The 27,153-nt window shown below is 46.2% G+C and overlaps 1 protein-coding gene across 1 annotated transcript; it reads left to right on the forward strand.

The window, feature by feature from the left end:
• Nucleotides 1-332: 332 nt before the first annotated feature.
• On the forward strand, nucleotides 333-26,795 carry LOC122546213 (uncharacterized). The gene is made up of 2 exons (XM_087975765.1): nucleotides 333-1,474; nucleotides 26,295-26,795. The coding sequence occupies exons 1-2, from the start codon at nucleotides 476-478 to the stop codon at nucleotides 26,793-26,795; spliced, it is 1,500 nt and encodes a 499-aa protein (XP_087831891.1). The 5' UTR covers nucleotides 333-475.
• Nucleotides 26,796-27,153: the final 358 nt, after the last annotated feature.

Consider the following 27,153-nt stretch of genomic DNA (forward strand, 5'->3'; position numbering starts at 1 on the left):
GCGGAGTGAGAACAGACGGGGAGAGAGAGAGTGGGATGGTGCTTTCAATTTTGTGGAATAACAAAAGAATATTCCACAGAAAGTAGAATTCCTTGTTCTGAATTTCTACCCTGCACTGACAATGATGACTTTTGTAATCTCTTTTTAACAGAGTATTGGACGATCTGAAGACAGAAGTTTCAAAATCAACAGATGAAGGGCTCTCCATTGTCTGCAATCCTCACTTTGACATCAATGTCTGACAGTCACTGACTCTATCGGGACGACAACAATTTTCCAACTATGATTCTGTGAGAAGGAGCAAAGCTTTTTGGTTCCGGTTTGAGTACGTTTTCAGCATCAGTGGGACTGGATGAGAGACCCTACTGTTGCAGTTCACTGAGTGTGGAGCCTGAAGCAGTTATACGGCCTGGAAAAAGAAATTCACGGTGGGGAGGGGCTCCACACGCGTTTGTGTGTGGCTGAAGCGTTGGCCATGGAGAAACCCGAGGAATCCTGCCTCGTAGAGAAACCGTGGAAGTGTGGCGACTGTGGAAAAGGTTTCCATGTCCCGTCTGTCCTGGAGACTCATCGGCGCAGCCACACCCGGGAGAAGCCGTTCTTCTGCTATGTCTGCGGGAAAGGCTTCAGCGATTCCTCCAACCTGCTGACCCACCAGCGAGTCCACACGGGTGAGAGGCCCTTCATCTGCCCCGATTGTGGGAAGGCTTTTCGTGATTCCTCCGCCCTGCTGATCAACCGGCGGATCCACACAGGGGAGAGGCCCTTCAGCTGCCCCGAGTGCAGGAAGGCCTTCGGTAATTCCTCCACCCTGCTGAGGCACCGGCGGATCCACACGGGGGAGAGGCCCTTCAACTGCCCCGACTGCGGGAAGGCCTTCAGCAATTCCTCCAACCTTCAGATACACCGGCGGATTCACACGGGGGAGAGGCCCTTCATCTGCCCTCTGTGCGGGAAGGCTTTTCGTGATTCCTCAGCCCTGCTGACCCACCGGCGGATCCACACGGGGGAGAGGCCCTTCAACTGCCCCGTGTGTGGGAAGGCTTTTCGTGATTCCTCAGCCCTGCTGACCCACCGGCGAGTCCACACCGGGGAGAGGCCCTTCAGCTGCCCCGAGTGCAAGAAGGCCTTCAGTAATTCCTCCAACCTGCTGACCCACCAGCGGGTCCACACGGGGGAGAGGCCCTTCAGCTGCTCCGAGTGCGGGAAGGCCTTCAGCAATTCCTCCAACCTGCTGACGCACCGGCGGGTCCACACGGGGGAGAGGCCGTTCAGCTGCCCCCAGTGCAGGAAGGCCTTTACCCAGGCCTCTGCCCTGCTGAGGCACCGGAGGATCCACACGGGGGAGAGGCCCTTCAGCTGCCCCGAGTGCGGGAAGACCTTTACCCAGGCCTCCACCCTGCTGACCCACCGGCGGATCCACACAGGGGAGAGGCCTTTCAGCTGCTCAGAGTGTGGGGAGGGGTTCAGTCAGGTGAGCCACCTGCAGAGGCACTCGCGGCTCCACTAGGGGGAAGAGGCCCTTCAGGGGCCCCGAGTGCAGGACGGGGTTCACCTGCTCGATTTAAGCTGCTGACCCACCAGTGTCTCCACACCAGGGAGAGGCCGTTCACCTGCTCCTCCCAACTGTGGACGTACTGAAGCGGCGACGGCCGAGTGACATTATCGACTGGACTGTCAAACCAGTTTCGGGGCTGCTGGGTTTGAATCCGACCGCGGCAGATGGCGGAATTGGAATTTGGTCAGAAACTGGAGTTCAGAATCTAACGATGAAACCATTTTTTGCTGGGGTGGGGGTGGGTGGAGAAAACCCCCATCTGATTCACTCACATCCTTTTTAGGGGAGGAAACTGCTGTTGTGGGAAAGGATTCACTCAGTTGTTCCAGCTGCATTCTTTACCCAGGCTGGCCTACATGTGACTCCAGACCCACAGCAGTGTGGTTGACTCGACACTGCCCATCCAACTTACTTGGAATACAGGATACGGGTTGAAATTACTGAGTGAGGCAATACTTCCCACAGGTTAAGGCTGTACCAAGGATCCAATTACAAAGGGACAACTTGGTGGTGACCAATAGTAAGGAAAGTGTAGTTGTGGGGGGATGTGTGCGTACTTCGGTCTTGAGCTGTTTGAAAAGTAGCTACATTTTCTCTGCCTTTTTTGCTGGGGGGATTTGAAGCTGTAACAAAGCTGGATTGCAATAAAGGTTACCTGAACTTACTGAGTTTCCAATGTTGTGTTTCAGATCGAGCAGTGAATGAGTAGCTAGTATCGTTAGAAATTGTAAATTTTTCAGGAGTGCAGGTATTGCGTCATTTCATCAGCATTGTAAAGTTTCCTGGCAGCACTGGGACGTTTGGGCTGTGTTCACTCGATGTGGAGGTGCCAGTTTTGGACTGGGGTGGATAAAATTTAAAAACTCACACAACACCAGGTTTATTTGAAAGCACCAGCTTTTGGAGTGCTGCTCCTTCATTGGATAGCTGTGAAGCAGGATCAAAGACATTACATTTTATAGCAAAAGATCACCGTGTCATGCAACTGATAGGATATATTGAACAAACCTAGATTGCTGTGATTGTGTGCATGTGAGTTTGTGCGTGAGTGTGCGTGTAAGAGTGTGTGCATGCTTAGTAAAGTGAAAGTGTGTTGGAGTATAAGTCTGTGAGAGTGTGGGAGTATGTGTGCTTTACGTTTTACTAAAACAAGAAAGGGCAGGATGTGTACAGTTAATTGTAGGACCATGGGTCATGTTGTAAAAGAGAGAGACATAGAGTCATAGAGATATACAGCATGGAAACAGACCCTTCGGTCCAACCTATCCACGCCGACCAGATATCCCAACCCAATCTAGTCCCACCTGCCAGCACCCAGCCCGTATCTCTCCAAACCCGAGATATGGGGAGGTGGGGTTTAGGTACGTAGTTCTTTGAAAGTTGTATCACTGGTAGACAGGGTGGTTTAGAGTACTGGGTACAGTTCGGGTGGCCCTGTAATACGAAGAAGACTATTAGAGAGGGTTCGGTAAAGATTTACTAGGACGTTGCCAGGACTGGAAGGTTTGAGTTATAAGGAGAGGGCGGGACATCTTTCACTGAGCACAAGGAGGTTGAGGGGTGACCTCATCGAGATTTATAAAATCATGAGGAGTGAAGTTCGGTGAATAGCAAAGGGCTCTCCCTTCGTGCAGGGGAGCTCAAAACTAGGGGACATATTCTTTCAAGGTGAGAGGAGAGAGATTTAAAAGGAACCGGAGGGGCACTGTTTTGACAGAGGGTGGTTTGTGTGTGGAATGAACTTGCTGAGGAAGTGGGAGATGCAGGAACAGTTACAACATTTAAACGACATTCCAACATTTACAACATTACAGTTACAACATTCAGATGGGTACATGAATAGAAACGTTTAGAGGAATATGGGCCAAATGCAGGCAAGTGGGACTGGTTTAGTTTGGGAATCCTGGTCGGCATGGACACGTTGGACCGAAGGGTCTGTTTCTGTGCTGTATACCTCTATGAACTGGAGGTGATCTTATTGAAACCAATAGAATTCTGAAAAGGGCTTGATAAGATAGATGCCGATAAAATGCTCCTTTTTGGGGAGAGTCAATAGAATCCCAACAATGTGGAAACAGGCCATTCAGCCTATCTATTCCACACTGGCCCTCTGAAGAGTGTCCCACCCATATCCATCCCCTCACTCTGTATTTCCCCTTCCCCCACCTCACCCCAGCTCCAAACTTCCAGCTCAGCACTGTCCCCATGACTTGTCCTACCTGCCTATCTTCCTTTCCACCTATGCACTCCACCCTTCTCTCTGACCTATCACCTTCATCCCCACCCCCATTCACCCATCATACTCTTTGCTACCTTCCCCCCACATCCTCCCTGACCTATCCCCTCCATCCCCACCCCCATTCACCTTGTACTCTATGCTACTTTCTCCCCACCCCCACCCTCCTCTCAATTGTCTCTCCACCCTGCAGGCACTCTGCCTCTATTCCTGATGAAGGGCATTTGCCTGAAACGTCCATTTTCCTGCTCCTTGGATGCTGCCTGCACTGCTCTGCTTTTCCAGCACCACTCTAATCAAGAATCTGGTTTCCAGCATCTGCAGTCCTTGTTTTTACCCTGTATTTCCCATGGTCATCCACCCTAAACTGCACATCCCAGGGCACTATGGATTGGTCATGCTAAATTATCCACCATAACCTGCCCATCCCGGGGAACTATGGGTAATTTAGTAAGGCCAATCCACCACAACCTGCCCATCCCGGGGCACTATGGGTAATTTAGTAAGGCCAATCCACCACAACCTACACCTTAATCTATAAATTAGATTAGTCCGCAAGGGTGAAAAAATCAGTGACGGTAAAAAGCACAAGTCCAAGGTTAGTGACAGGTGTCTGCCCCGGGCCGCACGGCGCCATTTTCCTAACGGCCGCCCTCCCGCCGCTTCCTCGCTCGAGCGACTTCTCCTCCCAACCGCCTTCGCCCCCGCGTGACGTCTGCACGGGGGGATGGGCGGGGCCGGGGAGCCTCACCGTCACCAAGCAACAGCGTCACCAATGGACCAACAATCGAAACTGGATACTAATGTCACAAAAACTGAAACGATACATGGTGTGTCTGAATGTGTGCCGTATTGTAACAAAAGTGAATGAATTAAATGCACACATTGGAAGTGAATAATTATGGTCTGAGACTCCTTACAGAGACTTGGCTTCAAGATGGCAAGGATTGGATGCTGAATATTGAGGGAGGAGTCAGATGGGAAGCGAGGTAAAGGCAGAGGGTTGGCACTGCTCATCAAAGCACTGAGCACACGGTAGTCTGGTGTCAGCTCGGGTTTCAGGGCCTGATTTCTCTGTCCTCTGAACTCGCTGTTCCCACAGAGTAAGATGTCGGTCTGTCCTCAGCTTTGCTGGACTTCTGCAGAAGCTTTCACGCCTCTTTTACAGCTTCCAGAACAAGTAAACATTCAGTCAATCGAAAGCAAACCTACAATCTCAGCCTGTCACCCATCCAGACACAGAGTGTAGTCACAGCAGGGAATCAAACAAGAAAAATGAAACAAAATCAGAAATAAATAAATGCTTAATGTTTGTTCATTAGGAAGTAAACCAGAAATAGGGCTGTCCCAGATTCTGAGAGTGCCCTACTTGAGGAATTCTCTCTCCCTTCGATGTATTAGTACTGTTGGGGCAAAGTAACGCGTGTGTCAAATCGTTTAAAGCAGTCAGGAGAGGAGACCTTGAGCAATTAACTAGCTTTATTCATTGCCATGGGGAGTCAAACGTATTCTAATGTAATACAGAATGTTACAAGTTTTATGGTAAATCACAAGCACAATCTCCATTAATTACGCAACTGAGGGGCAGTCGTAAGTTTCACATACGTTGTCCAGACCTACGTTTCTTAATGTCTACAAATCTGAATGTTATCTTATGCTGCAGGTTCAGCTAGGCTCGAATTACCGATAAGGGACAGAGAGAACCAATCCATGATTCTATGAAGCAGCACAGTCTAATGGCCCGAGGAGCAGAGACAGCCTGCAGCTGCAAGGTCAGGCTATCAAAACAGAATTCCTTAGCCAGGGCTCAGACAGCATTATGTTAACAGGCTACATTTTACTGCAAACATTGCTTCGTGACAAAATGGCTTCCACGTAGTTTTGTGTCAGGGGTAGCTAGGTTTTCTGTTTTTATTTTTAAAATGCAGCTGATTCCCACAAGTAACTGCCACAGGTGCAAGTACATCACATGCAATATTCCTCATTGCAGCTTCACGCCGGTTTTGCATCCTCTGTTTTTCCTGCGCCTTGGCTCCAGCACATTCAGCTTCCTTCCCTCATTCCCATCCCCCCGCCCTGATGGCCATGCTGACCCGCAAAAGTTCGGTTTGCCCCTCCGTTCTTTCCCAGTTGTCTTTTGTGGGTTTTGAAAACTTTCCCAATCCTCTGATTATAGGAGTTGAATTTATGTTGTAGCTGCACCAGACATTGGTTAGGCCACTTTTGGAATATTGTATGCAGTTCTGGTCTCTCTGCTAGAGGAAGGATGTTGTGAAACTTGAAAGTGTTCGGAAAAGATTGACAGGGATGTTGTCAGGGTTTGAGCTGAACAGGCTGGGGCCGTTTTCTCTCGAGCGCCAGAGGCTGAGAGGTGACCCTACAAACTTTTATAAAATCAGGAGGGACATGGATAGGGTAAATAGACAAGATCTTTTTCCTGGATGGGTCATAGTTTCAGGGTGAGGGTGAGATTTAAAATGAACCTAAGGGGCAACTCCTATCTTCAGAGGATGGTGCTTGTAAGGAATGAGTTGCCAGAGGAAGTGGTGGCGGCTGGTACAATTACAGCATTTAAAAGGTACCCAGCTGGTGTAATGGAAAATTAACATTTATTGTGAAATCTATAAAAGCACAGGGAAACAAAGAAGTAAGGGCCTGACTTTGCAGACAGGCAGAAAAAAAATGTAAAGTTAAACCGACCTAACAGCAGACTTACAAGGCCAGTAAACTACCATATCAACAGTCAAGGAATAAGAAAAACAACTCCATACATGAAAAGGACCTCAAATGTTCCGGCTCCTGGCCTTGAGCTGTTGATAAGGAGAAGTGAATCCAGCCAGGACTGACAGTTAAGGCGAGTGTTGTAGAGCAAAGAGACCTTGGACTGCAGGTTCATAGTTCCTTGAAATTGGAGTTGCAGGTAGGCAGGATAGTGAAGAAGGCGTTTGGTATGCTGGCCTTTATTGGTCAGAGCAGAGAGTACAGGAGTTGGGAGGATAAGTTGTGGAATACTGTGTTTAGTTCTGGTCTCCCTGCTGTAGGAAATATGTGTGATACTTCGAAAGATTGACAAGGCTGTTGCCAGATTTTGAGGGTTTCAGCTACATGGAGAGGCTGAATAGGCTGAGAATATTTACCCTGGGCATGGATAGGGTGAGTACTTAAAGTCTTTTCCCCAGGGTAGTAGAGTCTGTGGCACAGCAAGGAACCGTAATGACCTCCTCAGGAGACAGACACATGCTGCAACTGACAGGGTACCCTTCGTTGTTCTGTACTTCCCAGGGGCTGAAAAATTACGCCATGTTCTTCGTGACCTGCAACACATTATCAATGAGGACGAGCACCTCACCAAGATCTTCCCCACACCTCCACTACTTGCCTTTAAACAACTGCTAAACCTCAAACAGATCATTATTCGTAGCAAACTGCCCGGCTCTCAGGACAACTCCATGCAACCCTGTCACGGTGGACGCTGCAAGACGTGTCAGATTGTGGACATAAATACCACTATTGTGCGTTGGAACACCTCCCACCTTGTACATGGCAGGTACTCATGTGACTCAGCAAATGTTGTCTATCTTATACGTTGCAGTCAAGGATGCCCGGAGGCATGGTACATTGGGGAAACTGAGCAAAGGCTACGACAACGGATGAATGGGCACCGCACAACAATCAACAGACAGGAGGGTTCCCTCCCAGTTGGGGAACACTTCAGTGGTCCAGGACATTCAGCCTCGGACCTTCGGGTGTCCATCCTCCAAGGTGGACTTCGAGAAAGGCAGCAGAGGAAAGTGGCCGAGCAGAGGCTGATTGCTAAGTTCGGTACCCATAGGGAGGGCTTCAACCGGGACATTGGGTTCATGTCACATTACAGGTGATCACCATTGCACTACACACACACACACATATATTCCTACACAAACACACACGGACACAGGTACACACAGACGCGCACACAGATGCCCACACACACCCATATAGACACACACACTCCCACACTCTCACATGCACCTCCTCACAGACTTAAGACACTCTGCACTCACGACACGCACACACACACATTCTCACACTCACAACTCCCAACCCAGACAGACACACACACACACACACAGACAAAGACCCACATGCACACATATATTTTGTGTGGTGAATCTGTACTTGCAGAGTACATTGCACTTTGCTCAAAAACTGCATACATTCATGTAGAACTCTGAGCTCAAAAACTGCATGAATTTATGTAAAACTCTGTTATATCACTTTTTAGATTAGAATCAATCTAAACATCAGGTCATAGACAGAGAACACAGGGGGCTAACTCCTTCAAAATATTGTCTAGCTATCACCACTGTTAACAGCTAACCCGAGAATGCAACTTCTAAAAAAAGGGTTTTGTGATTTACACATGAAAGAAGTGAAACTATCACTGTATTCTGACAGATGAAAGGCTTAACAGACAATCAATTTTTCAATATATAATTTCAGTTACATCACACTGCAAATTTTTGCTATAAATTCTGTGTTACGATCGAGCCCTCCACTATCACCTGATGAAGGAGCGTCGCTCCGAAAGCTAGTGTGCTTCCAATTAAACCGGTTGGACTATAACCTGGCGTTGTATGATTTTTAACTTTGTACACCCCAGTCCAACAGCGGCATCTCTAAATCAAGGCAATCGGAGTTTTTTTAAAACCCGAAAAGTAATGAAGTTTAACGACGCGAACCCGAAAATAAACGAAGGTAATCGGAGTTTCTTTAAACCGAAAAGTAACGACGTTTAAATGTCGCGACCCCAAAATAAACGAAGCTACAACCCGAAAAATAACGAAGTTCAAATGAAACGAACCCGAAAATAAACGAAGTTTAGGCAATCGGAGTTTTTTTTAAAACGAAAACTAACAAAGTTAACGCAACCCGAACCGAAAATAAATGAATTTTAAGCGATCGAATTTTTTTCTATTAAAAAGATAACACCAGAAAATAACCAATCTCTGGAGATTGATTTTGTTTTATTTCTGAAAGCAACGAAGCTCGGGAGAAAGAATTTTTTTAAAAAAACCAAAAATTAACAAAGCTTGGGAATTCAGATTTCAACCCTCCCCTCAGAGTTCAGCAATTTTCGAAGACCACTGTCCGTAAGTACCAAAGCACCCTCAACTTCAATTAATCTCTCCCCCCTTTTTAAACATTTAACAAGTCCCCCAGACTCATCCATTGCTAAGACCGATCCTTTCGGGCTGGACTGGTCACGTCAGACACCACTTGACTGACAGGAAAACCAAACGTTCGAAAAACAATCACGTCTGGCAGGCCGAATTCCTCAACACTCAATAGTGAGGGACATTTAACTCGTACACTGCTGTTCACAATCTGTCCGAGCCGAAACGTGCCAGGGCACCAAAATGAAGATCTGCGTCTCCTCAAGAGGGGCCTCTTGGTTCGAGATCGGTCAAAGGAATCGACAAATGCGGTGTATTCGAAAAGCAAGGTTCATTAGTTTATTGAATTAAGGTATCTTAACGCAATTCTATCCAGCAACACAGAGATTGAAGCTTCTGTGTTCCGTGATGAAGTTGCGCAATTACATTTGAAAATTGCACATTATTTATATGGTTTTTAAGAAATAATAGTCTTAATTACGAGAAAGACCAATCACATATAATAAGGTGACACGATTTACAGCAAGTTAATCCAATGATATTTTCTTTAAGAAGGATATCTAATTTACATAAATTGTCATGCCATGTATTAGTTCAAATGGTCAAATAATGTGTCAGTATTCATCTTATGAAAATTCTATTGTCCTCTTATCTTTGAACTGCAAGTTAATTCTGCGAATCAGCAGTATGTTCAGCAGTATGGTTCACAGGCCATTTTGTAGTATTCTTTTAAATCGAGAAGCCATTTTGTTGAAATAAAAATGTACATATTTTGTTGCCTAAATTCCAACTTTAGATCCTCACACCCACCTCCCAATTCAATCTATCACGACCAGACTCGGCAACAGTTTCTTCTCCCAAGCCATCAGGCTCCTTACCACTACATGATTGGACTCTTTTCCGTCTGACTATTTTTGCACATTTTCGAATTTCTGCTAGAAAAATGTCTATTATTTATCATTCTTTTATTATGCTGTAACTTGCGTGTTTTGCACTCTGGTCCCTCGAAGTAGAGGAGATGACAGAAACATTGGAAGCTGGTGAGAGAGCGTTCACAAAATTAATCCCGGGAATTGACGTGTTTGCTAATTTTGCAATGTTGCGTAGCTTAGCTGAGCATTCGTTCGAGTTTGGAAGAATGAGAGGAGATCTGAATGAATAAATATCAGAATTTTAGTGGGCCTGAAAGGTTAGTTGCCAAAAAGGTAGTGTTCATTTGTGGGAGAGTTTCAGACCAGAAGGAATAGCCTCTAAAGTGTTTGCATATTTATGATGGAGATGAGGTGGATATCTTCTCTCAGAGGGTAATGAATGACAGGGCTATTGAAGTTCTATCACTAAGTATAGTCAAGGCAGATGTTGGGCAGAATTTTAATCAATGGGGAATCAATAATAAGGCATGAATGTGGATTTTTGGATTATAATATTAATCATTATGGTAATAAAAGGTGGAGCAGATTCGATGGGGTGAATGGATTATTTTGGCCAAAGGGCTTATAAACATCCTGTGGGACCTTGACAGGGGAGATATGGATAAATTGCTTCAACTTATGTATGATATTCAGACCTAGGGTTCCACAGGATCTGTCAGTCAACATTTTTCAGCATTTTTAGGAGAACGGGAGCGAGGGTGATAATAGCCACAGTAGAGTAAGAATGGAGGGAGACTGTAGCATTACGATTCACATTTTTGAGGGAAGGAGAAAAGAAAGAATGTTCCACAGAAACCAGAATTGTCTGTTTTGAATTTCTATACTGTGTAGACAGCAATGTCTTCTGTAATCTCCTTTTACAGGATACGAGAAAGGGAGGATTTACAGCCAGAAATCTCAAAACAAGATCTGATAGAGACAATCAATTCATTGGTACGGGAATATCATCGGCCTTTGAATCTAGTAGAATTTTTTTATTTCTCTCCTGTCCTGTCTGCTTCACAAGGTTTCAAACATCAGTGAGACTGAGGTATGCATACCTGAGTGAGAGTGTTCCAATGAACTGACTGTGGGAAGAGCTTTAAGCGGGTACACAGCCTGAAATAGCAACACCCCATTCGCAGCAGCAATAGATGGAACACGTTCCATACATGAGTGGTCTTTCAACCGATTGTCAAAGCTGGAGAGAGACAAGGATTCCCACATCATGGAGAAATCGTGGGAGCAAAGCAATATCTTCACCCTTTCTATTCCTCATCCTGGGAGGGAGAGAGAGAGGGAGGAAACATTAATCACTTGTAGCAACTGAAGTGAATCCAGGGAGGGAGCAGACTCTGCACAGGTGTCAGATGCTCTCTGTCCTTCTTAACGGTATATTAATTTTTTTCCCCTCAGTTTGATACGTTTATTTATATACAATTTGCATTGTGGAAAAAGATCGTTTCTTTACTCATGTTCAGAATTAAAAGGGTCGTTACTCAAGGGATGGAGCAGAATCTAAGGGATTGGCACATTGATATAAAATGTAGACATATGTTGCTTCATATGGTGTATATCTGATATTATTCGCTGTTATAAAAGCCTTGTGGCTATTAGTTTTCACATTCTAATCTAGCACTGAAGTTATATTCTGTATTTCTTGTCATCTTTTTTATTGAATAGGACAGCAGAAAGTCATTCAGCAACTTTACTGGTTTGTTTTTCTCAAGTAGCCTTGACATTTCATTTTCATTGTCCTTGATTCAGCTCCATTTCCAGTGTCTTTGTCGGCAGCTTGTTCCAGATTATTGTCACCGAAATGAAGATTTCCTCCATACACACTTAAGGCTATCTGGCTGCATGAGGGTTTTCAGGTTTCTGTGTCCTGGATAATATGTGATCAGGCATCTGGCAAACTACAGGAATTGTCACCTATGTTATGTTCATTTAACAGTATTGACTGTGATCACGTATTTTGTGAATTTATTTTTGCAGGAAGACATGTAGAAAGAAATCTGAAAGCAAATGATACATCAACTTCTGACAGAGCCACTTGAATCATTGGGACTTGAATATCAGCAACCATTCCAATTGAGAAGAAATGTTTGCTTTTGTCTGCTTGAGAGATTTTGAACACTTTGGCAGGAAGAATATGGAGACACCCAAGTGAGGGAGATTAAGTGCACTGACTGTGAAAAGTGCTTGAAACCAGTTACTCAGTTTGGGGAATCAAAGTCTCACCCCTCACGGTGGAGAGAGACTGTGTACCCATTCTGTTGGTAATCTCAAACCCAGAGCGACACAAGGAAAGCTCTCCCCATGGGGAAACTGTGGAAATGTGGGGACTGTGGGAAAGGGTTCCCTTCCCCATCAAGTGCTGGAGACTCATAGAAGCATTCACAAAGGGGAGAGGCCATTCTCCTGCTCTGTGTGTGGGAAGGGATTCAGTTGGCTGTGCAACCAGCTGATGCACTGGCATGTTCACACTGGAGAGAAGCCATTCACTTGCTCCAAGTACAGGAATACATTCGTCAATTCTCCTGGACTGCTGAAACATCCTTGGGTCCGCACTGGGGAGAGGCCGTTCACCTACTGTCACTGCAGGAAGAGGTTCATGAGTTCATCTACCCTGCAGACATACCAGTGGGTCCACACTGGGAGAGGCTGTTCTCCTGCCCTGAGTGCAGGAAGGGATTTGGTTGGGTGGACAACTTCCAGAGGCATTAGTGAGTTCATGTGCCATCACTGGGATCGAAGGAGCAATGGCCGAGTGGTATTATCAACTGGATTACTACCTCAACTCTGGGAATTCCCGGTTTTGAATCCCCAGACATTGAAAGATTTAAAATCCAACAGGTTTCTGTTTTAAAGCTGCTCACTCAGCTTCCAGCACTACGTTACCAAAGTCATGTATCAGAAGGAGCAGTGAATCAGTAGCAAGTATCGTTAGAAACTGTTAAGATTTTCATCTCTGCAGGTACTGCATCGTTTCATCAGCATTGTAATGTTTACTGGCAGCAGCAGGAAGTGTTGTGGCTGTGTTCATGAGAAACAACGTTAAAAATCACATAACACCAGGATATAGTCCAACAGGTTTATTTGGGAGCACGAGCTTTCGGAGCGCTGCTCCTTCATCAGGTAGCTGTGGAGCAGGATCATAAGACACAGAATTTATAGCAAAAGATCAGTGTCATGCAACTGAAATGATATATTGAACAAACCAAGATTGCTGTTAAGTCTTTCATCTTTTAGAATGGGTTGCAGGTTTCAGTTCATTAATATGCAAATCCTAGAACTTCTTTTAAGTCATATACTCGAGATAACTTAAGGTAGATAGGATAGTGAAGAAGGCGTTTGGTATGCTTTCCTTTATTGCTCAGAGTATTGAGTACAGGAATTGGGAGATCATGCTGCAGCTGTTGAGGACATTGGTTAGGCCACTGTTGGAATATTGCATGTAATTCTGGTCTCCTTTCTATCGGAAAGATTACAGATTACATTGCAATGTGGAAACAGGCCCTTCGGCCCAACAAATCCAAACCGACCCGTCAAAGCATAACCCACCCATACCCCTACATTTACCCCTTACCTAACACTACGGGCAATTTAGCATAGCCAATTCACCTGACCTGCACATCTTTGGACTGTGGGAGGAAACCAGAGCACCCGGAGGAAACCCACGCAGACACGGGGAGAACGTGCAAACTTCACATAGTCAGTCGCCTGAGACGGGAATTGAACCCGGGTCTCTGGCGCTGTGAGGCAGCAGTGCTAACCACTGTGCCACCGTGCCGCCCATAAGATGTTGTGAAACTTGAAAGGGTTCAGAAAAGATTTACAAGGATGTTGCCAGGGTTGGAGGATTTGAGTTATAGGGAGAGGCTGAACAGGCTAGGGCTGTTTTCCCTGGAGCGTCGGATGCTGAGGGGTGACCTTATAGAGGTTTACAAAATTATGAGGGGCATGGATACGATAAATAGACAAAGTCTTTTCCCTGGGATCGGGGAGTCCAGAACTAGAGGGCATTCCTTTTGGGTGAGAGGGGAAAGATATAAAAGAGACCTGAGGGGTAACTTTTTCACGCAGAGGGTGGTACGTGTATGGAATGAGCTGCCAGAGGATGTCGTGGAGGCTGGTACAATTGTAACATTTAAGAGTCATTTGGATGGGTATATGAATAGGAAGGGTTTGGAGGGATATGGGCTGGGTGCTGGCAAGTGGGATTAGATTGGGTTGGGATGTCTGGTCGGCGTAGACGGATTGGACCGAAGGGTCTGTTTCCATGCTGTACATCTCTAAGACTCTATGACTCTATTTTATAAAAAGAAGTGACAGCTCAGACAATGCATGGAAGGTGTGAGGTTCAAGTCTGTCAGTATCCCAATCTTGAGTCAGACTGGTTCTATTTCCAAAGTAGGAATTTATAAAATTATTACATGCATTGACTGCCTGCAGATTGTGCACTTTTTGAGCAAAATACAATGTATTTGCAAATATAATTCCGCAAATTCACCCTATTGACTTACATGCATGTGTGTGTGTGTGTGTGTGTGTGTGTGTGTGTGTGTGTGAGAGAGAGAGAGAGAGAGAGAGACTGTATAGTGTAGTGGAGTCACATGTCGTGTGACATCAACCCAAGGTCCATTTGAAGCCATCCTCATGCTATTGATACCCAAGTTTGGAATCCAAGTTGAACTTAGCCTCTGCTCGGCCACCAGAAATGATTAAGCAGTTACACAACACACATTGGAGAGTGTAGGGTGGGACTTGTCTTTTGATTTGCAGAAGGTGGGAGGCTCTGGATGCTGTGATCCAGGGCAAACACATGCTGGTGGAAATTCGGCTCAGAGAGATGGAGCTGAAAGCCAGGCTGCAGACCTTTGATGAAAAAGATAACCAGTCATTTTATTCCAGGAGTTGGTCATTCCTCTCCGGACAGACCCTTCTGATTGAGTCAGTGGACAGGGTCAGGAAGTATGAGCGTGGATCAGGCAGGTAAAGGGGATCTGAGAGAAGGCTGCAAGGGAGTGGAGGAGCGAACTGGCTGGGTGCTGGGAGTACGAACAACATTGGGGAGGTGGTGGTAAGGGACAGAATAGTGACAGGGATTGTCTCCGGTCTCCGCAGTTGTTAGCAGGAGGCCAGATGACATCGGTGTCTATCTGGTGCCAGGATTCGGGAACCAATGTGCTCAGGGCTGAAGATGTGGGAAATGGAGGTTACAGCAGGTGTGGTCCACAAATGTCAGGAGAGAGCCTCTGCTGAGGGTGCGTGAAAAGTTAGAAGCTAACTCTGGACTGCACAGTGGCTCAGTGGTTAGTACCACTGCCTCACAGTGCCAGGGGATCATGTTTGATTCCATCCTTGGGCAACTGTCTGTGTGGACTTTGGCACGTCCTCCTCCTTGTGTCTGTGTAGGTTACCTGCAAGTGCTCTGGTTTCCTCCCACAGTCCAAACATCTGCAGTTTAGGGTGGATTGGCCATGCTGAAGTGTGCAGATTAGAGTGGGTTAGCCATGAGGAACTGCAGGGCTGTAGGGTCAGTGGATGGATCTGGATGGGATGCTATTTGGAATGTCAGTATGAATTTGATGGGCCGAATGGCCTGTCAGAATTATGATTCTACTGCTTTCGCCACGTAAATATTGAGAAATGATTGACACAAGTCTGCTGTGGGAGGAGTGGGTTCCAGTTCGTGAGATATCAACACCGGTCCTGGGGAAGGTGGGATTTGGGCAGTCTCTCCCCCCCCCACCCTCTGCCCCCCTGTCCAATCTCTCCCCACCCACTGTCCCCGTCCATTCTCTCTCAACCCCCACCCTCTGCCCTGCATTCTCTTCCTCCCCACCTCTGCCCACCAGTCTTTCTCTTTCCCTCACCATCGGTCCCCACAATCTTCTCCATTCCCATCACCCTCTGTTCCCCCCAGTGTTCTCATCCTCCCACCCTCTGTCCCCCTGTCAATTATCTCTCTCACCCCCTGACACTCTGCCCCACTGTCCATTCTCTCTCCTTCTCTTCCACCCACTCCCTGTCCTTGCGGATGCCTCAAACCCTCTTCGATCGCTGTATCAAACCCTTATAGGAAGAGAGAAAGAGAATGGATGTTGATGACTCTACCTGGTAGACACGGCTGCACGAGAAATTACTGAACTTTAAAATTGAGAATAGCTAAAATGATATATTCAGAAATATCATGAAAGCATGTTCAACTTTATAGAAAAGCTGCAGACATCTTTCTGAACCTTGCATTCAAATATGTCCAGTTAGTCCACAGTTGAGGACAGGGTGTAATTTGTGGATGGCCCATTCCTAGTCTTGTGAAATTGATTCTGACTATGCAGAAATAGAACCATAGAGTTGTACAAACCCGTCGGTCCATGCTGACCAGGTATCCTAAATTAATCTTGGCCCATATACCCATCCAAATGTCTTTTAAATTTTGTAATTGTACCAGCCTCCACCACTTCTTCTGGCAGCTAATTCAATACATGCACCACCCTTTGCGTGAAAAATTTGCCCCTCAGGTCCTTTTTATATCTTTCCCCTCTCACCCAAAATGAATGCCCTCTAGTTCTGGACTCTCCCACCCCAGCGAAAAGATCTTGTTTATTTAACCTATCAAAGCCCCTCATGATTTTGTAAATCTCTATAAGGTTTTATAAACCCTCAGCATCCAACGCTGTATGAAAAACAGCCCCAGCCTATTCAGCTTCTCCCTGCAGCTGAACCCCTCCAACCTTTGCAACATATTTGTAAATCGTTTTTGAACCCTTCTAAGTTTCACAACATCATTGCTACTCATGATTAATAGGCTGTGAACAATCTATCTTATTCAGGGCATAAGAGGGGGCATTTGTTGAGGGGAATTAACTTTCAAACTGTTTTATTCTGACCCTGAGGTCCCTTTAAATCTTTTCCCTCTCAACCGAAATCTATGCCTCTCGGGGACTCCCCTACCCTGGGGAAAAGACATTCAAAAGTTGAGGAGTCACACAAAATGCAAACGCAATAAAATGTCGAGCTACAGGTTTAAAAAAATGTGGCTTCAGCTTTTTTTTAAACTCCTGTTGACATTTGACATTCGGGTACAAAATCTTGTCAACAACACCAGCATCGCCACAGACCACACTGCGCATACTCCTCGGTGTCAGTAAGTACTGCGCATGTTCAGCAGCGTTAACAAGAACTGCGCATGCCCCACGCTGTCCGCAATTACGGACTGCGACCTTCTTTTGATGGGCTAATGGGGGGGATGACCGGAAGGAGCCTGGTTCCTTTGTCAATCAGAGCCTTGCTATTGCCTGAATACGGAAGTTTGACCATGAGCTTCTGAAGCTGCTACTGCTGTTGTTCCTCTCTGAATGAAGATTGAGCTTCACCCCAGACTGCAACTTCTTTCCTCTGTCCAACATCTGTGAGTACGGCACTTTCTTTTCTCACCCTCTTTTCCATTTGTTTTCATTCTGGGGTTCAATTTTTGTTTTGCAGTAATTGAAAGGAAAGGGAGTGAATCCCGGCGAGGGGAGAGAGTCTGGAAAAGTTGGTCCAAGATTGTGTCTCAGTTAGCAAACACATGGCAAGTGTAGTAGCACAATGTGAAGTTATCGCATTTGCTGTTTTAAAAAAAAAGCAGAAAGGAGACGCATTCCTTAAATAGTGATCTTTTGGAATGTGAAGAAAGTGAGGACTGCATATGCTGGAGATCAGAGTCGAAAAGTGTAGGGCTGGAAAAGCATAGCAGGTTCAGGCAGCATCTGAGAAGCAGGAGATTCGACATTTCAGGCACGAGGCCTTCATCAGGAATGATGTGTTGATGTACAAACAGGCCTCAGCGTCCTTCTATATCAGCAAGTGGTACATTAGCAAGAGGAATTGAGTTCAGAGGTGGCGATGTCTTCCTGCAGTTGGGGGTGGGGTTCATTGAATATATTCAAGGCTGAGTTCATTTGAATTTTCGACAACAAGGAAGTGGATGGTTGTGGGGGGAGGCAAGAAAATGGGTTTAAGACCAGTATAGAACAGTTAGACAGTCAGACGGTGCAGAAACAGACTGTTCTGTCCAACTAGTCCATGCTGACTATGTTCTCAAACTAAACTAGTTGCACCTGCCAGTGTTGGCCCATATCCCTCTGAACCATTCCTATTCATGTGCTGATCCAAATGCTTTTTAACCCTTTTAACTGGACTGCATCCACCACTTGAACTGAATTGAATTTATTTATTGTCACATGTACTGAGGCACAGTGAAAAGCGTTGACTTGCGATCACATAGTTAAGTCGCATAGTAAATAATAAGTAAACAGTGGCAAAAACAAAAACAAAGGTTCAGACACATCCTGAGAGTTTGAGAGTCCATTCAGTATTCTAACAATAGTAGGGTAGAAACTATTACAAAACTGGCTGTTGCGTTTGTTCAGGCTTCTGTACCTTGTCCCCGATGGTAGAGGTTGTAGACAAACATTGCCAGAGTGGGATGGATATTTAAGAATGCTGGCGGCTTCCCTTGACAGCAGGTCTGGTAGATGGATTCTATAGATGGGAGGTTGGCCTTTGTGATTGGCCGGGCTGAGTTCACCACTCTCTGTAACCGTCTCCAATCTTGAATGGTACAGTTGCCATACCAGGTAGTTATACATCCAAGACAGCTTGTTGTGGATGACCACTCCCAGGAGCTTGACACTCTCCTCTAATTCCACCTCTGTGCTGTTAATGTGTATGGGTGCATGAGTAACATCCCACCAAAAGTCAATAACGAGTTTCTTGGTTTTGCTAGCATTGAGATCTAGTTTGTTTTCAGTGCATCATTTTTCCAGGTCTTCCACCTCCTGTCTGCAGTCTGAGATTTGTTGCCATCTGACATTTGACGGACTATAGTGGTGACAGTGAACTGGTAAATGGCATTAGTCTTGTATTTGGTGACGCAGTCATGGGTATACAGTGAGTACAGTAGGGAGTTGAGTATGCACCCCTGGAGGGCTCCAGTGTTGAGTGTTAGAGAGGATCAAACATTGTCCCCAGTCTTCACTGATTGTGGCCTGTGGGTCAGGAAACTGAGGATCCAGTTGCAGAGAGTGGGGCTTAGTCCGAGATCACTAAGTTTAGTAATCAGTGTCGAGGGGATAATAGTGTTAAAGGCTGAACTGTAGTCAAGTAGGATTCTTACGTACCTGTTCTTGGTGTCAAGATGTTCCAGGTTGGAGGGAAGGGCAAATGATATGGCATCTGACGTGGATCCCAATTTGCCGATGGGCAAATTGGAGTGGGGCAAGAGTAGTGGGAAGGCTGGAGTTGATTAATGCCATGACCAGCTTTTCAAAGCAATTCATGACCACCGGAGTTAGGGCAACTGGGCGGTAGTCATTGAGACGTGCTGCATGAGTCTTCTGAGGCACAGGGATGATGTGCCTCAGAAACAGGCAGGGACAGTGGCCTGTTGTAGGGAGAGGTTGAAGGTGTACGGGAAGACCTCTGCCAGTTGGTCTGCACATGCTCTGAGTGCACAGCCTGGTCCTACGTCTGATCCCATCGCTTTCCTTGATTCACACGAAGGAAAACTGATCTGACCTCTGGACTTTCTCTGGACATTCATTCCACACACAAACTACTCTCTTAAAAAAGGGTGCTTCTGATGTGTTTTTAAAATCTTTCTCCTCTCGCCTTAAAAATGTGCTCCCTAATCTTGAAGCTCACATCTGAGCGAAAGGACATCTCTATCCTTCGTGATTTTATAATCCTCTGTGAGGTCACCTCTATGCTCCAGTGAAAAAAAAAAATCCAAGTTAATCGACCTAGATGTAGGTAGATTAATATCCAGTCATGATCTGTTGAATGCTGGTGCAGGCTTGAAAGACCAAATGGCCTACTCCTGCTCCCAAGTTTCTCTCACTGTGTCCAGAACAGCAAGAGCCAAGAAGACACAGGAGCAGAAATTAGGCCAATCAGCCCACTGGGTCTGCTCCACCATTCAATCATGGCTGATAAATTTCTCAACCCCATTCTCCAGCTTTCTCCCCTTGATACTCAAGAACCTATCATCTGTTTCAGTCTTAAATATACTCAGTGACTTGGCTACCGCAGCTTTCTGTGGCAGTAAATTTCATAGATTCGCCACTGTCTGGCTGAAGAAGTTTCTCCTTATCTCCGTTCGAAAAGATCTTCCGTTTACTCGAAGGCTGTGCCCTCAAGTCCCCATCTCTCCTACCACTGAAAACATCTCCCCCAACATGCACTCTGTCCAAGCCATTCAGCATTCTTATGTTTCGATTAAATCCCCCCTGAGTGTAGGCCTGTTAATCAGCATGAACCAGACTTTTCAGGATGAGGCAGAGCAGGGATTAGGTTCAGTAAAATGAGAATAAAAGGAGTGTGTGTGGGATGGAGATTTTCAACTTTTAGGGAATAAGAGAGGAAAGAGAGTTTGCTATAAATTATAATCGATTGGATGGGATAATGGACCGAGGATTGGCAGATGGAGTTTAATTTAGACGAACGTGAGGTGTTGCATTTTAGGAAAGCAATCCAGGACTTAACCATTTAATGGGGAATGTTGCTAGTGAGGGTGAGAATAGGTGGACAGGGCAGATGAATGCGTGGCTGAGGAACTGGTGCATGGGAGAAAGGATCCAAAAATGTGACTATTGGAAACTCTTCTGGGGTAGAAAAGACCTGTACAAGAAGGATGGATCGCACCCGAATTGGAAGGGGACTAATATTTTGCTGGGAGATTTGCGAGAGCTGCTCAGGAGGATTTAAACTAGTAAGGTAGGGGTGGGTGGGGGGCACGGATTGCTGGGACCCAGAGAAATAGTGAGGAAAGAGATCAGTCTGTGACTGGTCCAGTTGGGAAAGGGACTGAGTTAAACAATCAGAGCAGGAAGTAACAAAGCAGAGAACAAGGTAGGACTGGTAAATTAAACTGCATTTATTTCAATTGCAAGAGGCCAAACAGGGAAGGCAGATGATGGTTAGGAACTTGGGACTGAGATATCATGGCAGTTACAGAAACATGGCTCAAGGATGGACAGCACTGGCAGCTTAATGTTCTAGAACACACATGGTATTGGAAGGATAGAAAGGGGGGCAGGAGAGGAGGGAGAGTGGCTTTTATGATAAGGGATATATTACTGTGCTTAGGGAGGATATTCCTGGGAATACATGCAGGAAGCTTATTTGGGTGGAACTGAGAAATAAGAAAAGGGATGATCACCTTATTGGGATTTTACTACAGACTCCCTAATAGTCAGAGGGAAATTGAGAAAAAAATTGTAAGGAGATTTCAGTTATCTGTAATAATAATAGGGTGGTTATGGTCAGGGATTTTAACTTTCCCAACATAGACTGGGACTGCCATAGTGTTTAAAGGCAGTACAAAAGCAGTTGGAGTAAACTTAAGAGTAAACTCAGGAGGGCAAAAAGGGAACATGAGATAGCTTCGACAAGTAGAGCTAAGGAGGAATTTAAATGTGTACAAGAAAATTTTCTGATTCAGTAAGTGGATGTTCTGACTAGTGAAGGTGCAAACCGTGACCTACTCTTGGGAAATAAGGCAGGGCAGGTGACTGAGCTGTCAGTGGAGGAGCACTTTGGGGACAGTGACCATAATTCTATGAGCTATAAAAGAGTGATGATAAAGTATAGGCCAGATCTAAATTGGAGGATGGCTAACTTGGTATTAGGCAAGATCTTCCAAAAGCTAACTGGGAGCAGATGTTCGCAGGTAAAGGGATGGCTAGAAAATGGGAAGCCTTCAAAAATAAGAAACTGAGAGTCCAGAGACAGTATATTCCTGTTAGGGTGAAAGGGGAAAAACTAGGTAAAAACAAGGACTGCAGATGCTGGAAACTAGATTCTAGATTAGATGAAGGGCTTTTGCCCAAAACATCGATTTTCCTGCTCCTCGGATGCTGCCTGAACTGCTGTTTTTCCAGCACCACTCTCATCTAGAACCTAGGGTGAAAGGGGAGGCTGGTCGGTGTAGTGAATGCTGAATGACTAGAGGAATTGAGGTTTTGGTTCAGAAAAAGAAGGAAGCATATGACAAGTAAAGACAGGAGAGATTGAGTGAATCCTGACAGTATAAAAGCAGTTGGAGTATACTTGACAGTAAACTCAGGAGGGCAAAAAGGGAACATGAGATAGCTTCGACAAGTAGAGTTAAGGAAAATCCAAAGGGTTTTTATAAATGCATTAAGGAGAAAAGGGTAACTAGGGAGAGAACAGGGCCCCTCAAAGATCAGCAAGACAGTCTATGTGTGGAGCTGCAGGTGTTGGGGGAAATAATAAACAAGTATTTTGCATCAGTGTTTACTGTAGGGAAGGACATGGAAGAAATAGAATGTGTGGAAACAGATGATGATATCTTGAAAAATGTAAAAATGTCCATACTACAAAGGAGGTGGTGCTGGATGTCTTGAAATGCATGCAAGTGGATAAATCCCCAGAACCTGATCAGTTGTACCCTAGAACTCTGTGGGAAGCTAGAGAAGTGATTGCTGGGTCCCTTGCTGAGGTATTTGTACCATCGATAGTCACAAGTGAGGTGATGAAAGACTGGAGGTTGTCTAATGTGGTACCAATATTTAGGAAAGATTGCAAGGAAAAGCCAGGGAACGATCAACCAGTGAGCCTGACATTGCCGGAGGGCAAGTTGTTGGAGGGAATCCTGAGGGACAGGATTTACATGTATTTGGAAAGGCAAGGACTGATTTAGGGATAGTCAGCATGGCTTTGTGCGTGAGAAATCATGTCTCACGAACTTGATTGAATTTTTTGAAGAAGCAACAAGGGATTGACGAGGGCAGAGCAGTCGACATGACCTCCATGAACTTCAGAAAGGCATTCAACAAGGTTTCTCATGAGAGACTGGTTAGCAAGGTTAGATCTCGAGAAATACAGGGAGAACTAGCCATTTGGATACAAATCTGGCTTGAAGGTAGAAGACAGAGGGTGGTGGTGAAGGGTTGATTTTTAGACTGGAGGCCTGTGACCAGTGTTGTGCCACAAGGATTGGTGCTGGTCCCACTACTTTTCATCATTCATATGAATGATTTGGATGTGAGCATAAGAGGTATAGTTAGTAAGTTTGCAGATGACACCAAAATTGGAGGTGTAGTGGACAGCAAATAAGGTTACCTCAGATGACAATGGGATCTTGATCCGATGGGCCAATGGGCTAAGGAATGGCAGATGGAGTTTAATTTAGATAAATGTGAGGTACTACATTTGGAAAAGCAAATCAGGTAAGGTCCGAGGGAGTGTTGCTGATCAAAGAAACCTTGGAGTGCAGGTTCATAGCTTCTTGACAGTAGAGTCGCAGGTAGATAGAACAGTGAGGAAGCTTTTGTGGGGGGTGGGTGTGACCTTCCACACGTTTATTCTATCCATAATCCTCATGATTTTATAAACAGACAAGGTCTTTTCCCTGGGTTGTGGAGTCCAGAACTAGAGGGCATAGGTTTAGAGTGAGAGCGGAAAGATTTTAAAAGGCACCTCAGGGATAAGTGTTTCATGCAGAGGGTGGTGCATGTATGGAACGAGTGTCAGAGTAAGTGATGGAGGATGGTACAATTACGGTATTTAAAAGGCATCTGGATGGGTATATGAATAGGAAGGGTTTAGAGCGATAGTGGCCAAGTCCTGGCAAATGGGACGAGATTAGGTTAGGATAACTGGTCGGCATGGACGAGTTGGACTAAAGGGTCTGTTTCCGTGCTGTACACCTCTACGACTTTACTTCAGGACTCTGAAATTGTTCATGAAAACCACTTCAGTAATCTGCCCAGTTTTAAGACTACAATATACAGGAGCAGAATGAGGCCATTTGGCCCATTGAGTATGCTCCACCAGTCGATCATGGCCGATATGTTTCTCAACTCCATTCTGTTGCCTTCTCCTCGTAACCCTTGATCCCCTTACTTATCAAAGACCTATCTATCCCTGTCTTAAATGCCCTCAATGACTTGGCCTCCACAGCGCTCTGCAGCAATGAGATCCACAGATTCACCATCCTCTGGCTGCAGAAATTCCTCCTCATCCCAGTTCTGAAGGGCATTCCTTCACCCTGAGCCTGTGTCCTCTGGTCCTCGTTTCTCCTACTGGTGGAAACATCTTCCCCACATCCACTGTATCCAGTCAGAGTCACACAGCATGGAAACAGATCCTTCGGTCCAACCAGTCCATGTTGACCATAATTCCATACTAAACTAGTCCCACCTACATGTGCTTGGCCCAATATCCCTCTGAATATTTCTTATTCATGTACTTATCCAAATGTCATTTAAATGTTGTGACTGTAAGCGCATCTACCACTTCCTCTGGAAATTCATTCCACACGTGAAGCACTCTGTAAAAATGTTGCCCCTTATTTTGTTTTGAAATCTTTCTGTTCTCACCTTAAAAATATGTCCGCAAGTCTTGAAATCCCTCATTCCAGGGAAATGACTCCTGACATTCACCTTCTCTGTATCCAGCAAGATTTTCTAAATCTCAAAGAAGACCTGAAATGTTAGCTTGCTCTCTCTATGTGGACGCTGCCTGACCAGCTGTGATCTTCAGCATTTGTTGTTTTCAGGAATGATTCCAGCATCTGTCGCAATGCGCTCCTAAATGTTGGCTACCTCTTTCCAGATCCTTACTCAACAATCCACTGTGCGGTACAGTCAATAAAGTTCCACATTGCATCTCTTTCAGCACACACGGGCAGCACGTGGCTCAGTGATTAGCACTGCTGCCTCACAGCACCAGGGACAAGGATTTGACTCCAGCTTCAGGTGACTGTGCAAACTCCACACAGACATTGTCCTCCCCGTGGCTGTGTGGGTTTCATCGAGAGGCTCCGGTTTCCTCCCACAGTCCAAAGATGTACAGGTTAGGATGAATTGGCCATGCTAAATTGCCCCATAGTGTTCAGGGATGTGTGGGTTAGGTATATTAGTCAGAGGTAAATGGAGAGTTGTTGGGCCAAATGGCCTCATTCCGCACTGTAGGGATTCGATGTGGCAACCCCCCAGCTGTTTGCATTTCCTGTAGGGGAAGTGGGGACGGGCCGAAAGTTCAGTGTGTGTGAAGCGAAAATTAAACGTAGTGCTTTGCTTAAGCTCAAGCTGAGTGACTTGGTGGCGGACTGGAAAAGGAAGGTACGCAGTGTCTGTGGTTAGTGATGCTGCCTCACGGCACCAGAGAGCCAGATACAATTCCAGCCTCAGAGCCGTCGTCTGTGTGGGTATTGCACATTCTCCGACTGGTGTTTGTGGCGGATTTCTTCCAGTGCACCTGTTTCTTCCCACTATCCAAAGATTTGCAGGTTTGGGTGAATTAGCCATGTTAAATTGTCCATAGTGTCCAGGATGTGTAGGTTAGATGCATTAATCAGGTGTAAATGTAGAGCAATCAGAGTAGGGTAATGGTGCTTTCAATTTCATGGAATTACAAAAGAAAAGAATGTTCCGCATAAAGTAGAATTGTTTGTTCTGAATTTCTACCCTGACTTTCTACCCTGACTGACAGTGATGACTTTCATAATCTGTTTTTCCAGTGCATTTGAAGATTTGAAGACTGAAGTTTCAAATTCAGTAGTTGAAGGGCTTATGCCCGAAACAGCAACTCTCTTGCTCCTTGGATGGTGCCTGACCTGCTGTGTATTTCCAGCACCACACATTTTGACTGACTCTCCAGCGTCTGCAGTCCTCATTTTCATGTCAATGACAGACAGTCAATCAATCCATTGGGACTGTAACGATTTTTGACTATGATTCTGTGAGAAGGAGCAAAATTCTTTGGTTTCTGTTTCAGTACGCTTTCAGCATCAGTGGAGCTGGATGAGAGACGCTACTGTGGTAGCGCATTGAATGTGCAGCCTGTCACAATTATACAGCCTGGAAAGAGGAATTCACGGCAGGGAGGGTTTGTACATGCGTTTGTGTGCAGCTGAAGCTTTGGCCATGGAGAAACCAGAGGAATCTCGCCCCATGGAGAAACCGTGGAAGTGTGGTGACTGCGGGAAAGGCTTCAGTGTCCCATCTGCCCTGGAAATTCATCAGCGCAGTCACACCAGGGAGAGGCCGTTCTCCTGCCCAGAGTGTGGGAAGGGATTTATCCGCTCTTGCCACCTGCTGGACTACCGCCGAGTCCACACTGGGGAGACCATTCACCTGCCCCGAGTGCGGGAACAGCTTCACCCACTCCTCCCACTTGCTGGCGCATCAGCGTGTCCACACCGGGGAGAGGCCCTTCCCCTGCTCTGATTGTGGGAAGGCCTTCAGCAAATCCTCTGACCTGCTGAAGCACCAGTGGGTCCACACAGGCAAGAAGCCGTTCCCCTGCCTGAATGTGGGAAGGCCTTCAGCAGTTCCTCCTCCTTGCTGACACACCAGCGGGTCCACACTGGGGAGAGGCCATTTGACTGCCCTGAGTGTGGGAAGAATTTTCCCCAGCCCTCCCAACTGCTGACCCACCGGCGGGTCCATACCGGGGAGAAGCCATTCTCCTGCTCAGTGTGCAGGAAGGGTTTTGCGGTCTCCTCTAACCTCGTGGCCCACCAGCGGGTCCACACGGGGGAGAGGCCCTTCAGCTGTCGCGAGTGCAGGAAGGCTTTCAGCAATTCCTCCCACCTGCTGAGGCATCAGCGGGTCCACACCGGGGAGAAGCCGTTCTCCTGCCCAGAGTGCGAGAAACGCTTTAACCGGTCCTCCCACCTACTGACCCACCAGCGGGTCCACATGGGAGAGTGGCCGTTCTACTGTCCTGAGTGCAGGAAGGGCTTCAGCAATTCTTCTGCTCTGCTGACCCACCAGCGGGCCCATAGAGGGGAGAAGCCATTCAGCTGCCGTGAGTGTGGCAAGAGGTTCACATTTTCCAGCAACTTGCGAAGACACCAGCGGGGGCACCAGTGCTCCCAACAATCGGATACTGCCAGTGACGCTACTGTGGATTAAACCTTGTGCCCCACTCTGACAATGGGTGCAGTGGGAAAGTTGGTGGGCTTTTAAAAAAAATTTCTGGACTGCACACTGCCTCACACCCCCAAGTGCAACTCTAAAGTGGCTCGGGGCGACATGGTGGCTCAGTGGTTAGCACAGCTGCCTCATAGCCATGGATTCAGGTTTGAATCTACTGTTTGATTCTCCCGTGTCTGCATGGGTTTCCTCCGGGTGTTCTGCTTTTGCTCCCACAGTACAAAGATGTACAAGTTAGGGTGAGTTAGCCGAGCTAAATTGTCCATAGTGTTCAGGGATGTGTAAGTGTGGTGCAGTAGTCAGGGGTAAATGTAGACTGGTCAAAAGTGTGGTGCTG

This window comes from Chiloscyllium plagiosum, unplaced genomic scaffold, assembly GCF_037043375.1.
Source record: "Chiloscyllium plagiosum isolate Xiang-an unplaced genomic scaffold, Cpla_swu_hap1 HiC_scaffold_27, whole genome shotgun sequence".
Classification (NCBI taxonomy): domain Eukaryota; kingdom Metazoa; phylum Chordata; class Chondrichthyes; order Orectolobiformes; family Hemiscylliidae; genus Chiloscyllium; species Chiloscyllium plagiosum.

Bases quoted from the DNA above. Each gene is read 5' to 3' on its own strand.
- LOC122546213 (XM_087975765.1), top strand. From the start codon at position 476: ATGGAGAAACCCGAGGAATCCTGCCTCGTAGAGAAACCGTGGAAGTGT. The intron at 1,475-26,294 runs GTGAGCCACCTG...AATTTTCCCCAG, and splicing joins GTGGGGAGGGGTTCAGTCAG to CCCTCCCAACTGCTGACCCA.